The sequence below is a fragment of the Oncorhynchus mykiss genome, chromosome 2 (assembly GCF_013265735.2).
Source record: "Oncorhynchus mykiss isolate Arlee chromosome 2, USDA_OmykA_1.1, whole genome shotgun sequence".
Classification (NCBI taxonomy): domain Eukaryota; kingdom Metazoa; phylum Chordata; class Actinopteri; order Salmoniformes; family Salmonidae; genus Oncorhynchus; species Oncorhynchus mykiss.
Genome location: NC_048566.1, coordinates 89,938,904 through 89,959,068, shown reverse-complemented (window position 1 = coordinate 89,959,068; position 20,165 = coordinate 89,938,904). Strand labels below are relative to the sequence as shown.

The 20,165-nt window shown below is 41.9% G+C and overlaps 1 protein-coding gene across 15 annotated transcripts in view; it reads right to left on the bottom strand.

Moving 5' to 3' along the window:
* LOC110502295 (cortactin-binding protein 2) overlaps positions 1–20,165 on the bottom strand; it is a 106,679-nt gene that overhangs the window by 84,756 nt on the left and 1,758 nt on the right. For all 15 annotated transcript variants that reach the window (XM_036958647.1, XM_036958668.1, XM_036958657.1 and 12 more), the window contains exon 2: positions 7,735–7,842. In XM_036958647.1, coding sequence (XP_036814542.1) covers positions 7,735–7,842 — 108 coding nt within the window. The remainder of the gene's footprint in view (positions 1–7,734; positions 7,843–20,165) is intronic.

The following is a 20,165-nucleotide window of genomic DNA, read 5'->3' as shown; positions in this document are numbered from 1 at the left end:
CCTAGTCAGTTGTATAGGGAAAGGGGGATACCTAGTCAGTTGTATAGGGAAAGGGGATACCTAGTCAGTTGTATAGGGAAAGGGGGATACCTAGTCAGTTGTATAGGGAAAGGGGGAGGGGATACCTAGTCAGTTTTATAGGAAAGGGGGAGGGGATACCTAGTCAGTTGTATAAGGAAAGGGGAGGCGATACCTAGTCAGTTGTATAGAGAAAGGGGGATACCTAGTCAGTTGTATAGGGAAAGGGGGATACCTAGTCAGTTGTATAGGGAAAGGGGGATACCTAGTCAGTTGTATAGGGAAAGGGGGATACCTAGTCAGTTGAATATGGAAAGGGGGATACCTAGTCAGTTGTGTAGGGAAAGGGGGATACCTAGTCAGTTGTATAGGGAAAGGGGGATACCTAGTCATTTGTATAGGGAAAGGGGGATACCTAGTCAGTTGTATAGGGAAAGGGGGATACCTAGTCAGTTGTATAGGGAAAGGGGGATACCTAGTCATTTGTATAGGGAAAGGGGGATACCTAGTCAGTTGTATAGGGAAAGGGGGATACCTAGTCAGTTGTATAGGGAAAGGGGGATACCTAGTCAGTTGAATAGGGAAAGGGGGATACCTAGTCAGTTGCACAACTGAATGCATTCAACAAAAATGTGTCTTCCGCATTTAACCCAACCCCTCTGAATCAGAGAAATGCGTTGCCTTAATCAACGTCATCGGCACAGTTGTTGTTAGGGGTTAACCTCCTTGCTCAAGAGAAGAACAGACGATTTTTCCACCTTGCCGGCTCAGCGATTCAAACCAGCGACCTTTCGGTTACTGGCCCAACGCTGTTAACCGCTAAGCTACCTTATCTCAGGGAGAACAGCAGAGTCTTTGTGTTACAGTCAAAACGGCAGTAAAGAGGGCTTTATTTTTTAGCAAGATGCCAGGGAGAAAGAGAGGAGTAAGAGCAGAGAGAGAGAGAGTGTATGAATGAAAGGGTTAGGGAGAGAGAGAGAGAGAGAGAGAGAGAGAGATAGAGAGTGTGTATGAATGAAAGGGTTAGGGAGAGAGAGAGAGAGAGAGTGAGAGAGAGAGAGAGAGAGAGAGAGAGAGAGAGAGAATGAAAGGGATAGGGAGTGAGAGAGAGAGATTGTATGAATGAAAGGGATAGGGAGAGATAGTGAGAGATAGTGAGAGAGAGAGAGAGAGAGAGAGAGAGAGAGAGAGAGAGAGAGAGAGAGAGAGAGAGAGAGAACAGCACGTTAGAGATCAGCTCAATGTAATTGAAGAATACATAGACTCTAACCACTTCTGTGAAAATTGGAAAACACTAAACAAACAACAACACGAAGAATTATCTATCCAAAATGGAGAGGTATGGGTAGACCACTTCTCCAATCTTTTTGGCTCTATAACAAAGAATGAAGAGCAAAAACATATACATGATCAAATACAAATCTTAGAATCAACTATTAAAGACTACCAGAACCCACTGGATTCTCCAATTACCTTGAATGAGTTACAGGACAAAATAAAAACCCTCCAACCCAAAAAGGCCTGTGGTGTTGATGGTATCCTTAATGAAATGATCAAATATACAGACAACAAATTCCAATTGGCTATACTAAAACTCTTTAACATCATCCTTAGCTCTGGCATCTTCCCCAATATTTGGAACCAAGGACTGATCACCCCAATCCACAAAAGTGGAGACAAATTTACCGTGGAATATGCATCAACAGTAAACATGGAAAAATCCTCTGCATTATCATTAACAGCAGACTCGTACATTTCCTCAATGAAAACAATGTACTGAGCAAATGTCAAATTGGCTTTTTACCAAATTACCGTACAACAGACCATGTATTGACCCTGCACACCCTAATTGACAACCAAACAAAACAAAACAAAGGCAAAGTCTTCTCATGCTTTGTTGATTTCAAAAAAAGCCTTCGACTCAATTTGGCATGAGGGTCTGCTATACAAATTGATGGGAAGTGGTGTTGGGGGTAAAACATACAACATTATAAAATCCATGTACACAAACAACAAGTGTGTGGTTAAAATTGGCAAAAAAACACACACAATTCTTCACACAGGGTCGTGGGGTGAGACAGGGATGCAGCTTAAGCCCCACCCTCTTCAACATATATATCAACGAATTGGCACGGGCACTAGAAAAGTCTGCAGCACCCGGCCTCACCCTACTAGAATCCGAAGTCAAATGTCTACTGTTTGCTGATGATCTGGTGCTTCTGTCACCAACCAAGGAGGGCCTACAGCAGCACCTAGATCTTCTGCACAGATTCTGTCAGACCTGGGCCCTGACAGTAAATCTCAGTAAGACCAAAATAATGGTGTTCCAAAAAGGGTCCAGTCGCCAGGACCACAAATACAAATTCCATCTAGACACTGTTGCCCTAGAGCACACAACAAAACTATACATACCTTGGCCTAAACATCAGCGCCACAGGTAACTTCCACAAAGCTGTGAACGATCTGAGAGACAAGGCAAGAATGTCATTCTATGCCATCAAAAGGAACATCAATTTCAACATACAAATTAGGATCTGGCTAAAAATACTTGAATCAGTCATAGAGCCCATTGCCCTTTATGGTTGTGAGGTCTGGGGTCCGCTCACTAACCAAGACTTCACAAAATGGGACAAACACCAAATTGAGACTCTGCATGCAGAATTCTGCAAAAATATCCTCCGTGTACAACGTAGAACACCAAATAATGCATGCAGAGCAGAATTAGGCCGATACCCACTAATTATCAAAATCCAGAAAAGAGCCGTTAAATTATACAACCACCTAAAAGGAAGCGATTCCCAAACCTTCCATAACAAAGCCATCACCCACAGAGAGATGAACCTGGAGAAGAGTCCCCTAAGCAAGCTGGTCCTGGGGCTCTGTTCACAAACACAAACACACCCCACAGAGCCTAGGACATCAGCACAATTAGACCCAACCAAATCATGAGAAAACAAAAAGATAATTACTTGACACATTGGAAAGAATTGACAAAAAAACAGAGCAAACTAGAATGCTATTTGGCCCTACACAGAGAGTACACAGTGGCAGAATACCTGACCACTGTGACTGACCCAAACTTAAGGAAAGCTCTATGTACAGACTTGGTGAGCATTGCCTTGCTATTGAGAAAGGCCGCCGAAGGCAGATATGGCTCTCAAGAGAAGACAGGCTATGTGCTCACTGCCCACAAGATGAGGTGGAAACTGAGCTGCACTTCCTAACCTCCTGCCCAATGTATGACCATATTAGAGAGACATATTTCACTCAGATTACACAGATCCACAAAGAATTCGAAAACAAATCCAATTTTGATAAACTCCCATATCTATTTGGTGAAATTACACAGTGTGCCATCACAGCAGCAAGATTTGTGACCTGTTGCCACAAGAAAAGGGCAACCAGTGAAGAACAAACACCATTGTAAATACAACCCATATTTATGATTATTTATTTTCCCTTGTGTACTTTAACCATTTGTACATTGTTACAACACTGTATATATATATATATATATATATATATATATATATATATATATATATATATATATACAGTGCCTTGCGAAAGTATTCGGCCCCCTTGAACTTTGCGACCTTTTGCCACATTTCAGGCTTCAAACATAAAGATATAAAACTGTATTTTTTTGTGAAGAATCAACAACAAGTGGGACACAATCATGAAGTGGAACGACATTTATTGGATATTTCAAACTTTTTTAACAAATCAAAAACTGAAAAATTGGGCGTGCAAAATTATTCAGCCCCTTTACTTTCAGTGCAGCAAACTCTCTCCAGAAGTTCAGTGAGGATCTCTGAATGATCCAATGTTGACCTAAATGACTAATGATGATAAATACAATCCACCTGTGTGTAATCAAGTCTCCGTATAAATGCACCTGCACTGTGATAGTCTCAGAGGTCTGTTAAAAGCGCAGAGAGCATCATGAAGAACAAGGAACACACCAGGCAGGTCCGAGATACTGTTGTGAAGAAGTTTAAAGCCGGATTTGGATACAAAAAGATTTCCCAAGCTTTAAACATCCCAAGGAGCACTGTGCAAGCGATAATATTGAAATGGAAGGAGTATCAGACCACTGCAAATATACCAAGACCTGGCCGTCCCTCTAAACTTTCAGCTCATACAAGGAGAAGACTGATCAGAGATGCAGCCAAGATGCCCATGATCACTCTGGATGAACTGCAGAGATCTACAGCTGAGGTGGGAGACTCTGTCCATAGGACAACAATCAGTCGTATATTGCACAAATCTGGCCTTTATGGAAGAGTGGCAAGAAGAAAGGCATTTCTTAAAGATATCCATAAAAAGTGTCGTTTAAAGTTTGCCACAAGCCACCTGGGAGACACACCAAACATGTGGAAGAAGGTGCTCTGGTCAGATGAAACCAAAATTTAACTTTTTGGCAACAATGCAAGACGTTATGTTTGGCGTAAAAGCAACACAGCTCATCACCCTGAACACACCATCCCCACTGTCAAACATGGTGGTGGCAGCATCATGGTTTGGGCCTGCTTTTCTTCAGCAGGGACAGGGAAGATGGTTAAAATTGATGGGAAGATGGATGGAGCCAAATACAGGACCATTCTGGAAGAAAACCTGATGGAGTCTGCAAAAGACCTGAGACTGGGACGGAGATTTGTCTTCCAACAAGACAATGATCCAAAACATAAAGCAAAATCTACAATGGAATGGTTCAAAAATAAACCAATCCAGGTGTTAGAATGGCCAAGTCAAAGTCCAGACCTGAATCCAATTGAGAATCTGTGGAAAGAACTGAAAACTGCTGTTCACAAATGCTCTCCATCCAACCTCACTGAGCTCGAGCTGTTTTGCAAGGAGAAATGGGAAAAAAATTCAGTCTCTCGATGTGCAAAACTGATAGAGACATACCCCAAGCGACTTACAGCTGTAATCGCAGCAAAAGGGGGCGCTACAAAGAATTAACTTAAGGGGGCTGAATAATTTTGCACGCCCAATTTTTCAGTTTTTGATTTGTTAAAAAGGTTTGAAATATCCAATAAATGTTGTTCCACTTCATGATTGTGTCGCACTTGTTGTTGATTCTTCACAAAAAAATACAGTTTTATATCTTTATGTTTGAAGCCTGAAATGTGGCAAAAGGTCGCAAAGTTCAAGGGGGCCGAATACTTTCGCAAGGCACTGTATATATATAATATGACATTTGTAATGTCTTTATTGTTTTAAAACTTCTGTATGTGTAATGTTTACTGTGAAATTTGATTGTTTATTTCACTTTTTGTATATTATCTACCTCACTTGCTTTGGCAATGTTAACTCGTTTCCCATGCCAATAAAGCCCCTTGAATTTAATTGAGAGGGAGAGGGAGAGGGAGAGAGAGAGAGAGAGAGAGAGAGAGAGAGAGAGAGAGAGAGAGAGAGAGAGAGAGAGAGAGAGAGAATGAAAGGGATAGAGAGAGAGAGACAGAGACAGAGAGAGAGAGAGAGAGAGAGAGAAAATGAAAGGGATAGAGAGAGAGAGAGACAGAGAGAGAGGGAGAGAGAGAGAGAGAATGAATGAAATGGATAGGGAGAGAAACAGAGGGAATGAGAGATGGGTGTAGTATAATGTAGATCCAAACTAAGCACAGCTACACAACCTCTATGGCAGGGCTTCCCAACTGGCGGCTCGCGGGCAGAAACTTGGCCCCCCAAGTTTTCTGAGCAAAACAAAATGTAATTCTTGGTTATAAAAACTGTCAAAACACCAGGAAATCTGTTCCTAAGTATTCACCAGCATTATAGAGAGATGTTTGATTGTACACAAATAATACAAATGTATAATAATTGATTAGATTTATTTAGCACTTTTCTACCAACTGACTCACTCAAAGCTCTTTAGGGGGAAACTCAGCTGATCCACCACCAATGAGCTGCACCCACCTCAGTGATGCACAGAGACCATTTCTGTGCCAGAACACTCACCACACATCAGCTATCAGGTGGAGAGGTGCAGAGTGATATATGCCCATTAGGAATGAGGGGGGATGATTAGATGGCCATGATGGAATGTGGCCAGATTGGGAATTTAGCCAGCACCCCCGGGGTGAACACCCCGACTCCTACAATAAGCGCCATGGCATTTTGAATGACCACAGAGACAGGACACACCGAAAGACGGCACCCTACGCAGGACAATATTCCCAAATGTAATCAAGGTTTGAAATTATTATGTTTTAGTCAAATATTATATCTGTTTAGGCTTCTTGTGGTCAATTGGCAGTCAAAAAAAATATTTTTTCATTATGTTCTGGCCCCCCGACCATCTGCTCAATAAAACATTTACCCACGGCTGAATCTAGTTGATGATCCCTGCTCTAAGGCCAAGCAAGGAGAAGCAAGGAGTAAGGAGAAGAAGAACAGAAAACACTGTTCAATGCCAGTCAGATCGATTAGGACAAAAACGGACTACATCAAAGAAAAACGTCAATATCTACAAGCACATTTTTTGGAGAATAGAGAACAATGAGCAGATTTCAATGTAATGTTCCAGAGGCTAAGAGAAAACAGAGAGATTGGTCTCTATCCTGTCTACAGCCCTGGTCTCAGAATTACTCAACTATCCCACATTAAGAAACCTATTAAAAAGTTTAAGAGGACAAGACAGCTGAAAGTGGAGCACTAGGCAAAACACGCCGATGCTGATTCTGACCTAAATAAGGCAGAGAGAGAGAGAGAGAGAGAGAGAGAAAGAGAGAGAGAGAGAGAGAGAGAGAGAGGGAAAGAGAGGGAAAGAGAGGGAAAGAGAGGGAAAGAGAGGGAAAGAGAGGGGATAGAGAGTGAGAGAGATGGGGAGAGAAAGAGAGAGAGAGGGGGAGAGAGAGGGGGAGAGAGGGGAGAGAGAGAGGAAAAGACAGCGAGAGGAGGAGAGAGAGAGAGAGAGAGAGAGAGAGGGAGGGGTGGAGGAAAGAGAGAGTGAGAGAGAGCGGGAGGGGGGAGAGAGAGAGAGAGAGAGAGAGAGCAAGAGCCAGAGCGAGAGAGAGAGAGAGAGAGACAGTCTTGAAAGGTTGTTTCAGAAATAACTTGCTACTTAGCCCTGAGGAGGACAGCTAGTAACCTCAATGCAAACTGGCTTCACTTTAACCACATCGTCGATCGCATCTGTACCACAACCTCATCCCTCATCCATCCACATACAGTAACCTTGTCAACCATAATGTAAAACCTCATCTGTTCACATAACCTCATTCCTCATCCATCCACATAGTAACCTTGTCATCCATAATGTAAAACCTCATCTGTTCACATAACCTCGTCCACATTATCTACATGCCATGATCTGAAATCTCATCCACGTTGAGAAAGTAGTGAGTAGCACACCTGCAGGTCTGCTTACTTCAACACTCATTACATGTTTACTACAGTGGGATGAAACAGCTCACTGAGCTACAAGCCCTGTCTGAGTAATGCCACACGGCCACAATACCATTTCTAGTATAAACATGACAGAACTATGTTAGAGCCACGTAGTTCAAAACACAGAGAACAGAGGCCAAGACAACAATATGTGTACACAACTATCATCCATATCTCACACAAGTAAACACTGTAGTAGATGCTGAATACAAGTGTGTGTGTGTGTGTGTGTGTGTGTGTGTGTGTGTGTGTGTGTGTGTGTGTGTGTGTGTGTGTGTGTGTGTGTGTGTGTGTGTGTGTGTGTGTGAGATCCAGACTCACCCTCAGGGCTTCTATGACCAGGTCCCGGGCCTCCAGCTCCCCCTCCATGATGCTGAGCAGGGTCAGGAGCTCCGGCTTGCTCAGATTATCCATGTTAAACTCACATTTCTACAACACACACACACACACACACACAAATAAATACATCTTACTTATCACATATTAACAGTGAGAGATGTATTAAAAAGTTTATTATTATACTCTCTTCTTAGAAAACAGTCATAAATATGCATGTTTGTAATCAAATCCAAGGGAAATGACAAATGTTTTGGCAAAGAGGGACATGAAATTTCAGAGCACCAACTTAGTGAAAACTGTATCAACAGCAACAAAACAGTAGAGTTAGAAATGTGCATGATGACTAACAACACTCCTCAGATGGGTCTCATTAAGGTTTGTTATAATGAAGCTGAATGTCTGGCTGTACATTGAGGCCATTAAGGTCGAACTACATTTAGCCACATCATTAAAAGCTGATTTGGCCATTTGGACCCACAGGGACAACGGACAGATGGATTGGGATGGAGGATAGCGGTAATTGTGAGTGACCAGACCACTTTCTGCTTTTTAATTAAAAGCTTTTCCAACCTCTCTGAGAAATGGCTGGCTATACATTCCTGGGTTTACCGGTAGAGTTTTTGGCGAGGAGAGAGAACATTGGAACGGTGGCTGCTTCTGGTTCGTCTACATTCCATGATAGAGACAACACTATCAAACTGACTGACATATGACAGACTGACAACTCGTTGTTCTGATTGAATAAGACTAACTTGTCTGTCATCCTCCTTCCACAACTTAAGATGATATTGGGAACTTAACTAAATTCATATAGGTGTACAATGAAAATGATGCAACCTCACAGGCTGAGAGGTGCACTGAGATAAGATTGGAGGTGATAAAGTTACTTGGCAAGAACATCTGCAGAGAAACCCTCTCTTATAGCACTAGATACATGGGTGGGCAACTCCAGTCCTCTGATTGGTGTCACAGTTTTGCCCCAGCTAACACACCTGACTCCAATAATCACCTAATCATGGGCATCAGTTTAGAATGCAATTTGATTAATCAGCTGTGTTTGTTAGGGGATGGAGATAGAAGAAAATCCAATTCCATTTTTCATTCTAATTTCTTTCAGCTGAGCTTTTGTTTTTGCACAGCTGTTTGTTCAACAAACCAATAAACAAAAATAAAATCTAGAGAGGGAGGGAGAGACGAGCTCCTAGCCTCTAGTCACAAGCGCTCTATTTTATCTCTGCTAAGGCAGATGCGTTTGTACCTGTTCAATTTGGTGACATTCATTCACCCTGCCACAGATACGTGATTGTCTATCATAATTCTGAATCCCTGCCAATGTTTCTCCATGTTCATCATCGATCCAGCAGCCTCCTTCATAAAGATCCATTAAATCACAGACAGAATATATAACCTATGAAACAAGCCTGGTCTTTCAGCAGGCTGCTGGAGTTCAAAGTGTTCCTAAATAGTAGGCGTTCCAATACTGTGTCTGGATGACAAGACATCGTAAGACTCTAATGGCTTGAGATTAGAGGTCGACCGATTAATCGGAATGGCCGATTAATTAGGGCCGATTTCAAGTTTTCATAACAATCGGTAATCGGTATTTTTGGATACCGATTTGCCCATTTTTTTAAAATTATTTTTTAAATGTTATTTTGTTTTTTGTTTTTTTACACCTTTATTTAACTAGGCAAGTCAGTTAAGAACACATTCTTATTTTCAATGACGGCCTAGGAACAGTGGGTTAACTGCCTTGTTCAGGGGCAGAACGACAGATTTTTACCTTGTCAGCTTGGGGATTCATTTTTGCAACCTGGTTACTAGTCCAACGCTCTAACCACTTGCCTTACATTGCACTCCACGAGGAGACTGCCTGGCAGGCTGACTACCTGTTACGCGAGGGCAGCAACAAGCCAAGGTAAGTTGCTAGCTAGCATTAAACTTATCTTATAAAAAACAATCAATCTTAACATAATCATTAGTTAACTACACATGGTTGATGATATTACTAGTTTATCTAGCGTGTCCTGCGTTGCATATAATTGATGCGGTGCCTGTTAATTTCTCATTGAATCACAGCTAATTTGACAAACGGTTGATGATTTAACAAGCGCATTTGCAAAAAAAGCACTGTCGTTGCACCAATGTACCTAACCATAAACATCAATTCCTTTCTTTAAAATCAATACACAAGTATATATTTTTAAACCTGCATATTTAGTTAATATTGCCTGCTAACATGAATTTCTTATAACTAGGGCAATTGTGTCACTTCTCTTGCGTTCTGTGCAAGCAGTCAGGGTATATGCAGCAGCTCATTGCGAACTGTGTGAAGTCCATTTATTCCTAACAAAGGCCGTAATGAATATGCCAGAATTGTACATAGTTATGACATAACATTGAAGGTTGTACAATGTAACAGCAATATTTAGTCTTAGGGATGCCATCCGTTAGATAAAATACGTAACGGTTCAGTATTTCACTGAAAGAATAAACGTTTTGTTTTCGAGATGATGGTTTCCGGAATCGACCATTTTAATGACCAAAGGCTCATATTTCTGTGTGTTATTATGTTATAATTAAGTCTATGATTTGACAGAGCAGTCTGACTGAGCGGTGGTATGCACCAGCAGGCTCGTAAGCATTCATTCAAACAGCACTTTCGTGCGTTTTGCCAGCAGCTCTTCGCTCTGCTTCAACCATTGCGCTGTTTATGACTTCAAGCCTATCGACTCCCGAGATTAGGCTGGTGTAACCGATGTGAAATGGCTAGCTAGTTAGCGGGGTGCACGCTAATAGCGTTTCAATCGGTGACGTCACTCGCTCTGAGACTTGGAGTAGTTGTTCCCCTTGCTCTGCATGGGTAACGCTGCTTCGAGGGTGGCTGTTGTCGATGTGTTCCTGGTTCAAGCCCAGGTAGGAGCGAGGGGAGGAAGCTATACTGTTACAATGGCAATACTAAAGTGCCTATAAGAAAATCCAATAGTCAAAGGTATATGAAATACAAATCGTATAGAGATAAATAGTCCTATAATTCCTATAATAACTACAACCTAAAACTTCTTACCTGGGAATATTGAAGACTCATGTTAAAAGGAACCACCAGCTTTCATATGTTCTCATGTTCTGAGCAAGGAACTTAAATGTTAGCTTTCTTACATGGCACATATTGCACTTTTACTTTCTTCTCCAACACTTTGTTTTTGCATTATTTAAACCAAATTGAACATGTTTCATTATTTATTTGAGGCTAAATTGATTTTATTGATGCATTATATTAAGTTAAAATTAGTGTTCATTCAGTATTGTTGTAATTGTCATTATTACAAATACATTTAAAAAACCGGCCGATTAATCGGTGTCGGCCTTTTTTGGTCCTCCAATAATCGGTATCTACTTGAGATACCGTAAAATCATTTTAGTCATGCAAGCAAGTAAACCAAGTTGCAGTAAGATTGAAGCCCTTAGAAAGTATGGCAATCTATTTCCTTCAGAACAGCCCCAACCAAGCTAGGATGGGGTTAAAAGTGAAGAATCCAGCGATTGATTCACTCTGTTTCAAGCTTTCAAATGAATTCCCAACCCCTACGCAGCATTCTCCCCATGCTGTGCTGCTGCCAGTGAGCCATTTGGAGAATTGGAAGTCTTCGAAGGCTTGCATGACACTATCCCAACCAAAGCCTGTACGTGATGCTGTCATGTGGGCCCCCGGTCTTCGTCAATGTACTCGGTTGGCATTTCTCCCTCCTGCATTTCTGCACAGTGAGCAGGTGAGGGAAGCTAAGGCTAATTTGTTCCAAGAGCCGTGAGTTAAGTTCCTAATGGTAGCCTATTCCCTATATAGTGCACTACTTTTGTCCAGAGCCCTAGTAGTTCACTACATAAGGAATAGGGGGTCATTTGGGAAGCAGACGTGGTGTGCTGTGCTGCCTGCAAAGGGCAGGAGCCTGGCTAGTATTCAGCTAACTCCTCACTGTACTGGAGTTAATCAGGACTATGTCACTTCCCATTGGGACACACAGAAGAGGACAAGACTGAAGACCAGCTTCAAGCTTTAAGGCCTCGTGTTTTTGTTACATTGGAAAATGTTACTGCATATGCTTAGAAACTAGGGCTGTGATGATACCAGTATCACTGACCAGTGTGGCCCTACCACCATCATTCATCAACCTCTGACCCCTCTCTAAACCAAGTGAACCGGTCCTCAAGGGCCCTTCAGAAAAGAAACTCCCTGACTGAGGGCCAACAAAAGAGGGTGTTGCAGGCAGGACTCTATAATGCGACTAAATATTTTGCTGTGCCACCAGGAGTTGTACTTTGGGAGTACAATGAGCCTAGAAAAAATTATTCCAGATAATAATTGTTGTAATCATAAGGCTTCGGTGTACCATTGTTTCCGAGTCCCTAGAGAAAAACAAGAGTGCATATTCGTTAGCATCATGGTTGCACCATTACTACAGAGAAAACGGCTTGCTTCTAGCCCAAACAGGTCAAATGATCTGACCCATATTACTGGAGAGGACGGATGGTTGGTTGATGTGCTGTCCTCGAGGCACCTGTTCAGCTGAACGCTAAGTGTAAACTAGCCTCTGGGCCATAAAAGCAAGGGAAGGAGTGCAATGTGCACTGAACACGCTCAGTAGAGCTGGGCTGGCGGGCTGGCTTGGCTGACACTGACACGGTACTCTGAGCTATGCCAGCTGAATCACTGAAATTAAGACCAATTTAGAAACGTCTCCGGTGTACATACCCCCTCCCCCTCTCCTTCTCTCACTCTGCTCTATCTCTGGCCTCCTTCCTTCCATCTCTCTCTTGCTTTCTTTCTGCCCCCTTCCATTACTTTCTTACTTTCTCTTGCTTGTCTTGCCTTCTGAGTCATTTCATGTCATTTCAGCAAGCCATGACACCCACGATCTCAGATGGTTCTGAAATCGTTTCTGTAGTTGGAAACAGGTAAGATTGGCATTCCTGAAACATCATTTTGTTTAAATTTAAGCTAATTAATTACACACAAATTGACCATTTTAATTTATAGGATTCAGATCCTATTCAATAAATATATTACCCAACATCAGATGTGTACCAAACATCTTTCTACCAAAGAGGAAGACATTTTTTGCCAAAAACCACCAACGGACCCTCCACACCGCACGCCAATCCCACCCCAACAACCAGTATACAGTATCAGCTCTCTATGTTTGACAAGTATAAAATAAAGCTGTGACTTGGAGTATTGCTTCTTCATACTATGTAATATATTCCCTGTGAATCTGGTGATGTTTTTTTTGTCCTGTTCAGAGGAATTTGTCATTGAAGTTACCATAAAGAAGTGTGGAAGTACCCGATTTTGACCACTGGATGCCTCTGTTCCTGCTATACCACCACATTCTATTATCAATTTTAGTGTGCTACTTTTTTTTTTTTTTTTTTGAATTTTACCCCCTTTTTCTCCCCAATTTCGTAGTATCCAATTGTTGTAGTAGCTACTATCTTGTCTCATCGCTACAACTCCCGTACGGGCTCGGGAGAGACGAAGGTTGAAAGTCATGCGTCCTCCGATACACAACCAACCAAGCCGCTGCTTCTTTAACACAGCGCACATCCAACCCGGAAGCCAGCCGCACCAATGCGCCGGAGGAAACACCGTGCACCTGGCCACCTTGGCTAGCGTACACTGCGCCCAGCCCGCCACAGGAGTCGCTGGTGCGCGATGAGACAAGGACACCCCTACCGACCAAGCCCTCCCTAACCCGGGCCACGCTAGGCCAATTGTGCGTCGCCCCACGGACCTCCCGGTCGCGGCCGTTAGTGTGCTACTTTGGGTAGAAAACCAATAGATTTTGCTCATGATGAAAATAAACTATGTGGTCATCCTCACAAGTCAAGTCAGTCCTCCATGAAAGCAATTCAGTTTGTCCGTCTCTTAGCAACCTAATACTTCAACCCAACTCCTGTTGAATGGTCCAACAGTGGCAGCTCACTGAGAGGGCTATCACTTTGACTTTTCCTACAAGCCCAAAACTTTGATGGAGAAATGGGCTAGGGACTACCCTAACAAAACAATACATTGCATGGCAGTATTGTGTTTTTCAACAAAAATAAATATCATGAATCAGCTATATCAGCTATACAGTATATGTTATGATATTTACCATTAAACCCAACCCACTACCATTACCATTGTAAAACAATATACAGTGTGTGTTGGGACTTTTACCATTGAAGACCATCACATGGAAACCATTAACTCTTGTAGCCCAATGGTTTGCTTGTCCACCAGGAATAGTCTAACAGTAACTAATCCAGACCTTTTTTGATGGGAAAAAACATACATAAAGGGGACGTTTCTTGGACACAGATTAAAGGAAACTGTCAAATATTTTTCAACTTCATATTCATTATCTCCAACGCAACGCCAACGTCAACATCAACATAAACAACATAAACATTTTTAAAAAGTCCTCTGAAGTAATTTGGATTTTTATGAATTATCTTCGAAAGACAGGGTCCTGAAAAAGGGAGTTTATGTGAAAATTGCACTTTTCTGTGTTAGATAGAGTACGTATTTCTAATGAAATCATCGGTGTACATCATGTGATTTAAACTAATTATGAGTAGGCAATGCCTACTAATTGCATACTAATTGTCTATTAATTTGAATTGTGAAGACTTGAATTGTGAGGGCGATCACACAATTTACTTTCAATCATGTGCCAAATGTATTGGTTTTCGACCCAAAGCTGCAAAATAAATGTTGCACTCTTGAGTGCTAATGTTTGGAGGATATATTGGCATGCGTGTTGTTAAGCCCAAGATGAATTTGAGGGCTGGCAAACTGTGCCAATATATCCTCTAAACACCGGCTTTGAGGGCATTATCACGTTTATACAATGGGTTACCAACATATTCAAATAATGATTGACATATTTTCATTAAATGGACGTATCAATGGACGCGACCAAGTCGTTCAGTCTTTTTGTTCTGTATCTATGGACGCGACCAAGTCGTTCAGTCTTTTTGTTCTGTATCTATGGACGCGACCAAGTCGTTCAGTCTTTTTGTTCTGTATCTATGGAAGCGACCAAGTCGTTCAGTCTTTTTGTTCTGTATCTATGGACGCGACCAAGTCGTTCAGTCTTTTTGTTCTGTATCTATGGAAGCGACCAAGTCGTTCAGTCTTTTTGTTCTGTATCTATGGACGCGACCAAGTCGTTCAGTCTTTTTGTTCTGTATCTATGGAAGCGACCAAGTCGTTCAGTCTTTTTGTTCTGTATCTATGGAAGCGACCAAGTCGTTCAGTCTTTTTGTTCTGTATCTATGGAAGCGACCAAGTCGTTCAGTCTTTTTGTTCTGTATCTATGGACGCGACCAAGTCGTTCAGTCTTTTTGTTCTGTATCTATGGAAGCGACCAAGTCGTTCAGTCTTTTTGTTCTGTATCTATGGACGCGACCAAGTCGTTCAGTCTTTTTGTTCTGTATCTATGGACGCGACCAAGTCGTTCAGCCTTTTTGTTCTGTATCTATGGACGCGACCAAGTCGTTCAGTCTTTTTGTTCTGTATCTATGGAAGCGACCAAGTCGTTCAGTCTTTTTGTTCTGTATCTATGGACGCGACCAAGTCGTTCAGTCTTTTTGTTCTGTATCTATGGACGCGACCAAGTCGTTCAGTCTTTTTGTTCTGTATCTATGGACGCGACCAAGTCGTTCAGCCTTTTTGTTCTGTATCTATGGACGTGACCAAGTCGTTCAGTCTTTTTGTTCTGTATCTATGGAAGCGACCAAGTCGTTCAGTCTTTTTGTTCTGTATCTATGGAAGCGACCAAGTCGTTCAGTCTTTTTGTTCTGTATCTATGGACGTGACCAAGTCGTTCAGTCTTTTTGTTCTGTATCTATGGAAGCGACCAAGTCGTTCAGTCTTTTTGTTCTGTATCTATGGACGCGACCAAGTCGTTCAGTCTTTTTGTTCTGTATCTATGGACGCGACCAAGTCGTTCAGTCTTTTTGTTCTGTATCTATGGAAGCGACCAAGTCGTTCAGTCTTTTTGTTCTGTATCTATGGACGCGACCAAGTCGTTCAGTATTTTTGTTCTGTATCTATGGACGCGACCAAGTCGTTCAGTCTTTTTGTTCTGTATCTATGGAAGCGACCAAGTTGTTCAGCCTTTTTTTTCTGTATCTATGGACGCGACCAAGGCGTTCAGTCTTTTTGTTCTGTATCTATGGACGCGACCAAGTCGTTCAGTCTTTTTGTTCTGTATCTATGGACGTGATCCAGTCGTTAGCTCTAAATGTTCCATTGCCATGCTGCCTGGCAACGTTCTTATCCCTTGCTTGCTAGCCAACTATGCCTAACTTACAGTCACGTCAAAAAGTGCAGCCAGAATAACAGCAAAGTAGCTGCATTTGCATTTGTTAAAGCTTTTTTCTAGAGACATTTATTTGGATACATCCATAACAATGAGCTAATGAGGTGCAATTTTGCCTGGCATAGAAAATGTGCTCACTTGTCAGGACACTGTTGTTCAGAGGAGCTAGCCAACAACACAGCTACAGTAACAAAATCACTTCAAACTCAAATCAAATCTTATTAGTCACATGCGCCTATTACAACAGTGAAATGCTTACTTACGAGCCCCCAACCAACAATGAAGTTTTAAAAAATACGGACAAGAATAAGAGATAAAAGTAACAAGTAATTAAAGCGCAGCAGTAAAACAACAATAGCGAGACTATACACAGGGGGAGGGTTACCGGTACAGAGTCAATGTGCAGGGGTACCGGTACAGAGTCAATGTGCAGGGGTACCGGTACAGAGTCAATGTGCAGGGGCACCGGTACAAAGTCAATGTGCAGGGGTACCGGTACAGAGTCAATGTGCAGGGGCACCGGTACAGAGTCAATGTGCAGGGGTACCGGTACAGAGTCAATGTGCGTGGGCACCGGTGAGTTGAGGTAATATGTACATGTACAGTGCCTTGCGAAAGTATTCGGCCCCCTTGAACTTTGCGACCTTTTGCCACATTTCAGGCTTCAAACATAAAGATATAAAACTGTATTTTTTTGTGAAGAATCAACAACAAGTGGGACACAATCATGAAGTGGAACGACATTTATTGGATATTTCAAACTTTTTTAACAAATCAAAAACTGAAAAATTGGGCGTGCAAAATTATTCAGCCCCCTTAAGTTAATACTTTGTAGCGCCACCTTTTGCTGCGATTACAGCTGTAAGTCGCTTGGGGTATGTCTCTATCAGTTTTGCACATCGAGAGACTGAATTTTTTTCCCATTCCTCCTTGCAAAACAGCTCGAGCTCAGTGAGGTTGGATGGAGAGCATTTGTGAACAGCAGTTTTCAGTTCTTTCCACAGATTCTCGATTGGATTCAGGTCTGGACTTTGACTTGGCCATTCTAACACCTGGATATGTTTATTTTTGAACCATTCCATTGTAGATTTTGCTTTATGTTTTGGATCATTGTCTTGTTGGAAGACAAATCTCCGTCCCAGTCTCAGGTCTTTTGCAGACTCCATCAGGTTTTCTTCCAGAATGGTCCTGTATTTGGCTCCATCCATCTTCCCATCAATTTTAACCATCTTCCCTGTCCCTGCTGAAGAAAAGCAGGCCCAAACCATGATGCTGCCACCACCATGTTTGACAGTGGGGATGGTGTGTTCAGGGTGATGAGCTGTGTTGCTTTTACGCCAAACATAACGTTTTGCATTGTTGCCAAAAAGTTCAATTTTGGTTTCATCTGACCAGAGCACCTTCTTCCATATGTTTGGTGTGTCTCCCAGGTGGCTTGTGGCAAACTTTAAACAACACTTTTTATGGATATCTTTAAGAAATGCCTTTCTTCTTGCCACTCTTCCATAAAGGCCAGATTTGTGCAATATACGACTGATTGTTGTCCTATGGACAGAGTCTCCCACCTCAGCTGTAGATCTCTGCAGTTCATCCAGAGTGATCATGGGCATCTTGGCTGCATCTCTGATCAGTCTTCTCCTTGTATGAGCTGAAAGTTTAGAGGGACGGCCAGGTCTTGGTAGATTTGCAGTGGTCTGATACTCCTTCCATTTCAATATTATCGCTTGCACAGTGCTCCTTGGGATGTTTAAAGCTTGGGAAATATTTTTGTATCCAAATCCGGCTTTAAACTTCTTCACAACAGTATCTCGGACCTGCCTGGTGTGTTCCTTGTTCTTCATGATGCTCTCTGCGCTTTTAACGGACCTCTGAGACTATCACAGTGCAGGTGCATTTATACGGAGACTTGATTACTATGGAGACTTGATTACTATGTCTTTATCATCATTAGTCATTTAGGTCAACATTGGATCATTCAGAGATCCTCACTGAACTTCTGGAGAGAGTTTGCTGCACTGAAAGTAAAGGGGCTGAATAATTTTGCACGCCCAATTTTTCAGTTTTTGATTTGTTAAAAAAGTTTGAAATATCCAATAAATGTCCTTCCACTTCATTATTGTGTCCCACTTGTTGTTGATTCTTCACAAAAAAATACAGTTTTATATCTTTATGTTTGAAGCCTGAAATGTGGCAAAAGGTCGCAAAGTTCAAGGGGGCCGAATACTTTCGCAAGGCACTGTAGGTAGAGTTATTAAAGTGACTATGCATAGATGACAACAACAGAGAGTAGCAGCGGTGTAAAGAGGGGGGCGGGGGGGGGGGGGGGGGGGCAATGCAAATAGGCTGGGAAGCCATTTGATTAGATGTTCTGGATTCTTATAGCTTGAGGGTAGAATCTGTTTAAAAGCGTCTCGGACCAAGACTTGGCGCTCCGGTCCCGCTTCCCGTGTGGTAGCAGAACTGAAAAGCTGGACATTTCCTGGAAAAACTGCAAATTAGCTGCATTTCGTTTTACCTTCTTTCAATAAATATTTTTTTGTATATATCCATTCAAATTATGACAGCTGATTCATGATTTCGACTGGCTGAGAAACGCTGCCTGTCTGTCTCATCCTGACTCCCGACACGTTCATTACTATGGGACAGCAGGAGATTGAATTTGAATATTGAAACAATGTTGTAAATGTCGGAGAGACAGACAGCAAGGTTTATACAAATCTCCACTGTTGAAAACTAGATGTTAGTCTAAAAGAAATGTGAGATAATGTCAAGATGCTTTTTATAGTGGAGATCGAGTTTATAAAGTACCTGGCTGGGTTGATGAGACAGAGGATTGCGCAGTCAGATAGAACAGAGTAAATAGGCATTTTAACATCATAGATTTAGCCGGTGGCAATTTGTGGAATAGACACCGTCTGGAATAACCAATCAGTATTCAGGATTAGACCCATCCGTTGTATAATATGTAATAAACACAAGAGACCAGCAAAATGGATAAAATGGTGAGGCGGTATAGCAGGAACAACAAATCAAATCTAATTTATTTGTGACATGCTTTGTAAACAACAGGTGTAGACTAACAGTGAAATGCTTACTTGCGGGCCCTTCCCAACAATGCAGAAAAAAAGAGAAATAATATAAAAATAATAACACAAGGAATACACAATGAGAAACGATAACTTGGCTATATACACGGGGTACCAGTACAGAGTTGATTTGTGCAGGAGTACAATTACATTACATAGTACAGAGAAGCAATACTCCAAACCACATCTTCATACTACTTGTGAAACATACAGAACTGATACTGAATACTGGTTGTTAGGGTGGGAATGGCTACCCAGACTACCCCCCCCCCCCCCCCACGCTGCTGCTACTCTCTGTTATAATCTTTGCATAGCCACTTTAATAACTCTTACCCACATGTAAATAATTACCTAAATTACCTCGACTCCGGTGCCCCCACACATTGACACATTGACTCTGTACCAGTGCCACCTGAATATAGCCCAGCTATTGTTATTTACTCCTGCTCTTTAATTATTTGTTATTCTTATCTCTTACTTTTTAAGGTATTTTCTTAAAACGGCATTGTTGGTTAAGGGCTTGTAAGCATTTCACTGTAAGGTCTACACCAGTTGTATTCGGCGCATGTGACAAATAACATTTGATGTGAGTTTGATTGGTGTGGGGTGGCCGTAGCTGGGTTTAATGTTTTTGTCTTACTCATTGGTAGGAAGAAGTTTGGTCCAAATCGGATGTTGGGTACTATATTTATTGAATATTATCTAAATCCTATACATTAAAATGTACAATTTGGGTGCAATCAACACAAAAAAAAGACTAACAACACAACCGATTTCAGAACATTCTGAGATGGTAGGTGTGGAAACTCCTCTTTCTTGTGCTCTTTGAGGTGGAACGACCCTTGTTCTTCTACCACCACCCACATCTCTTCTCTTCTTCCCATTTCAACAGCTACCTGCCTGTCTCGTTCCCCCCACCCCAAGGGGATCTTCCAGTCAATCATTTCAATAGCCTTTGAAC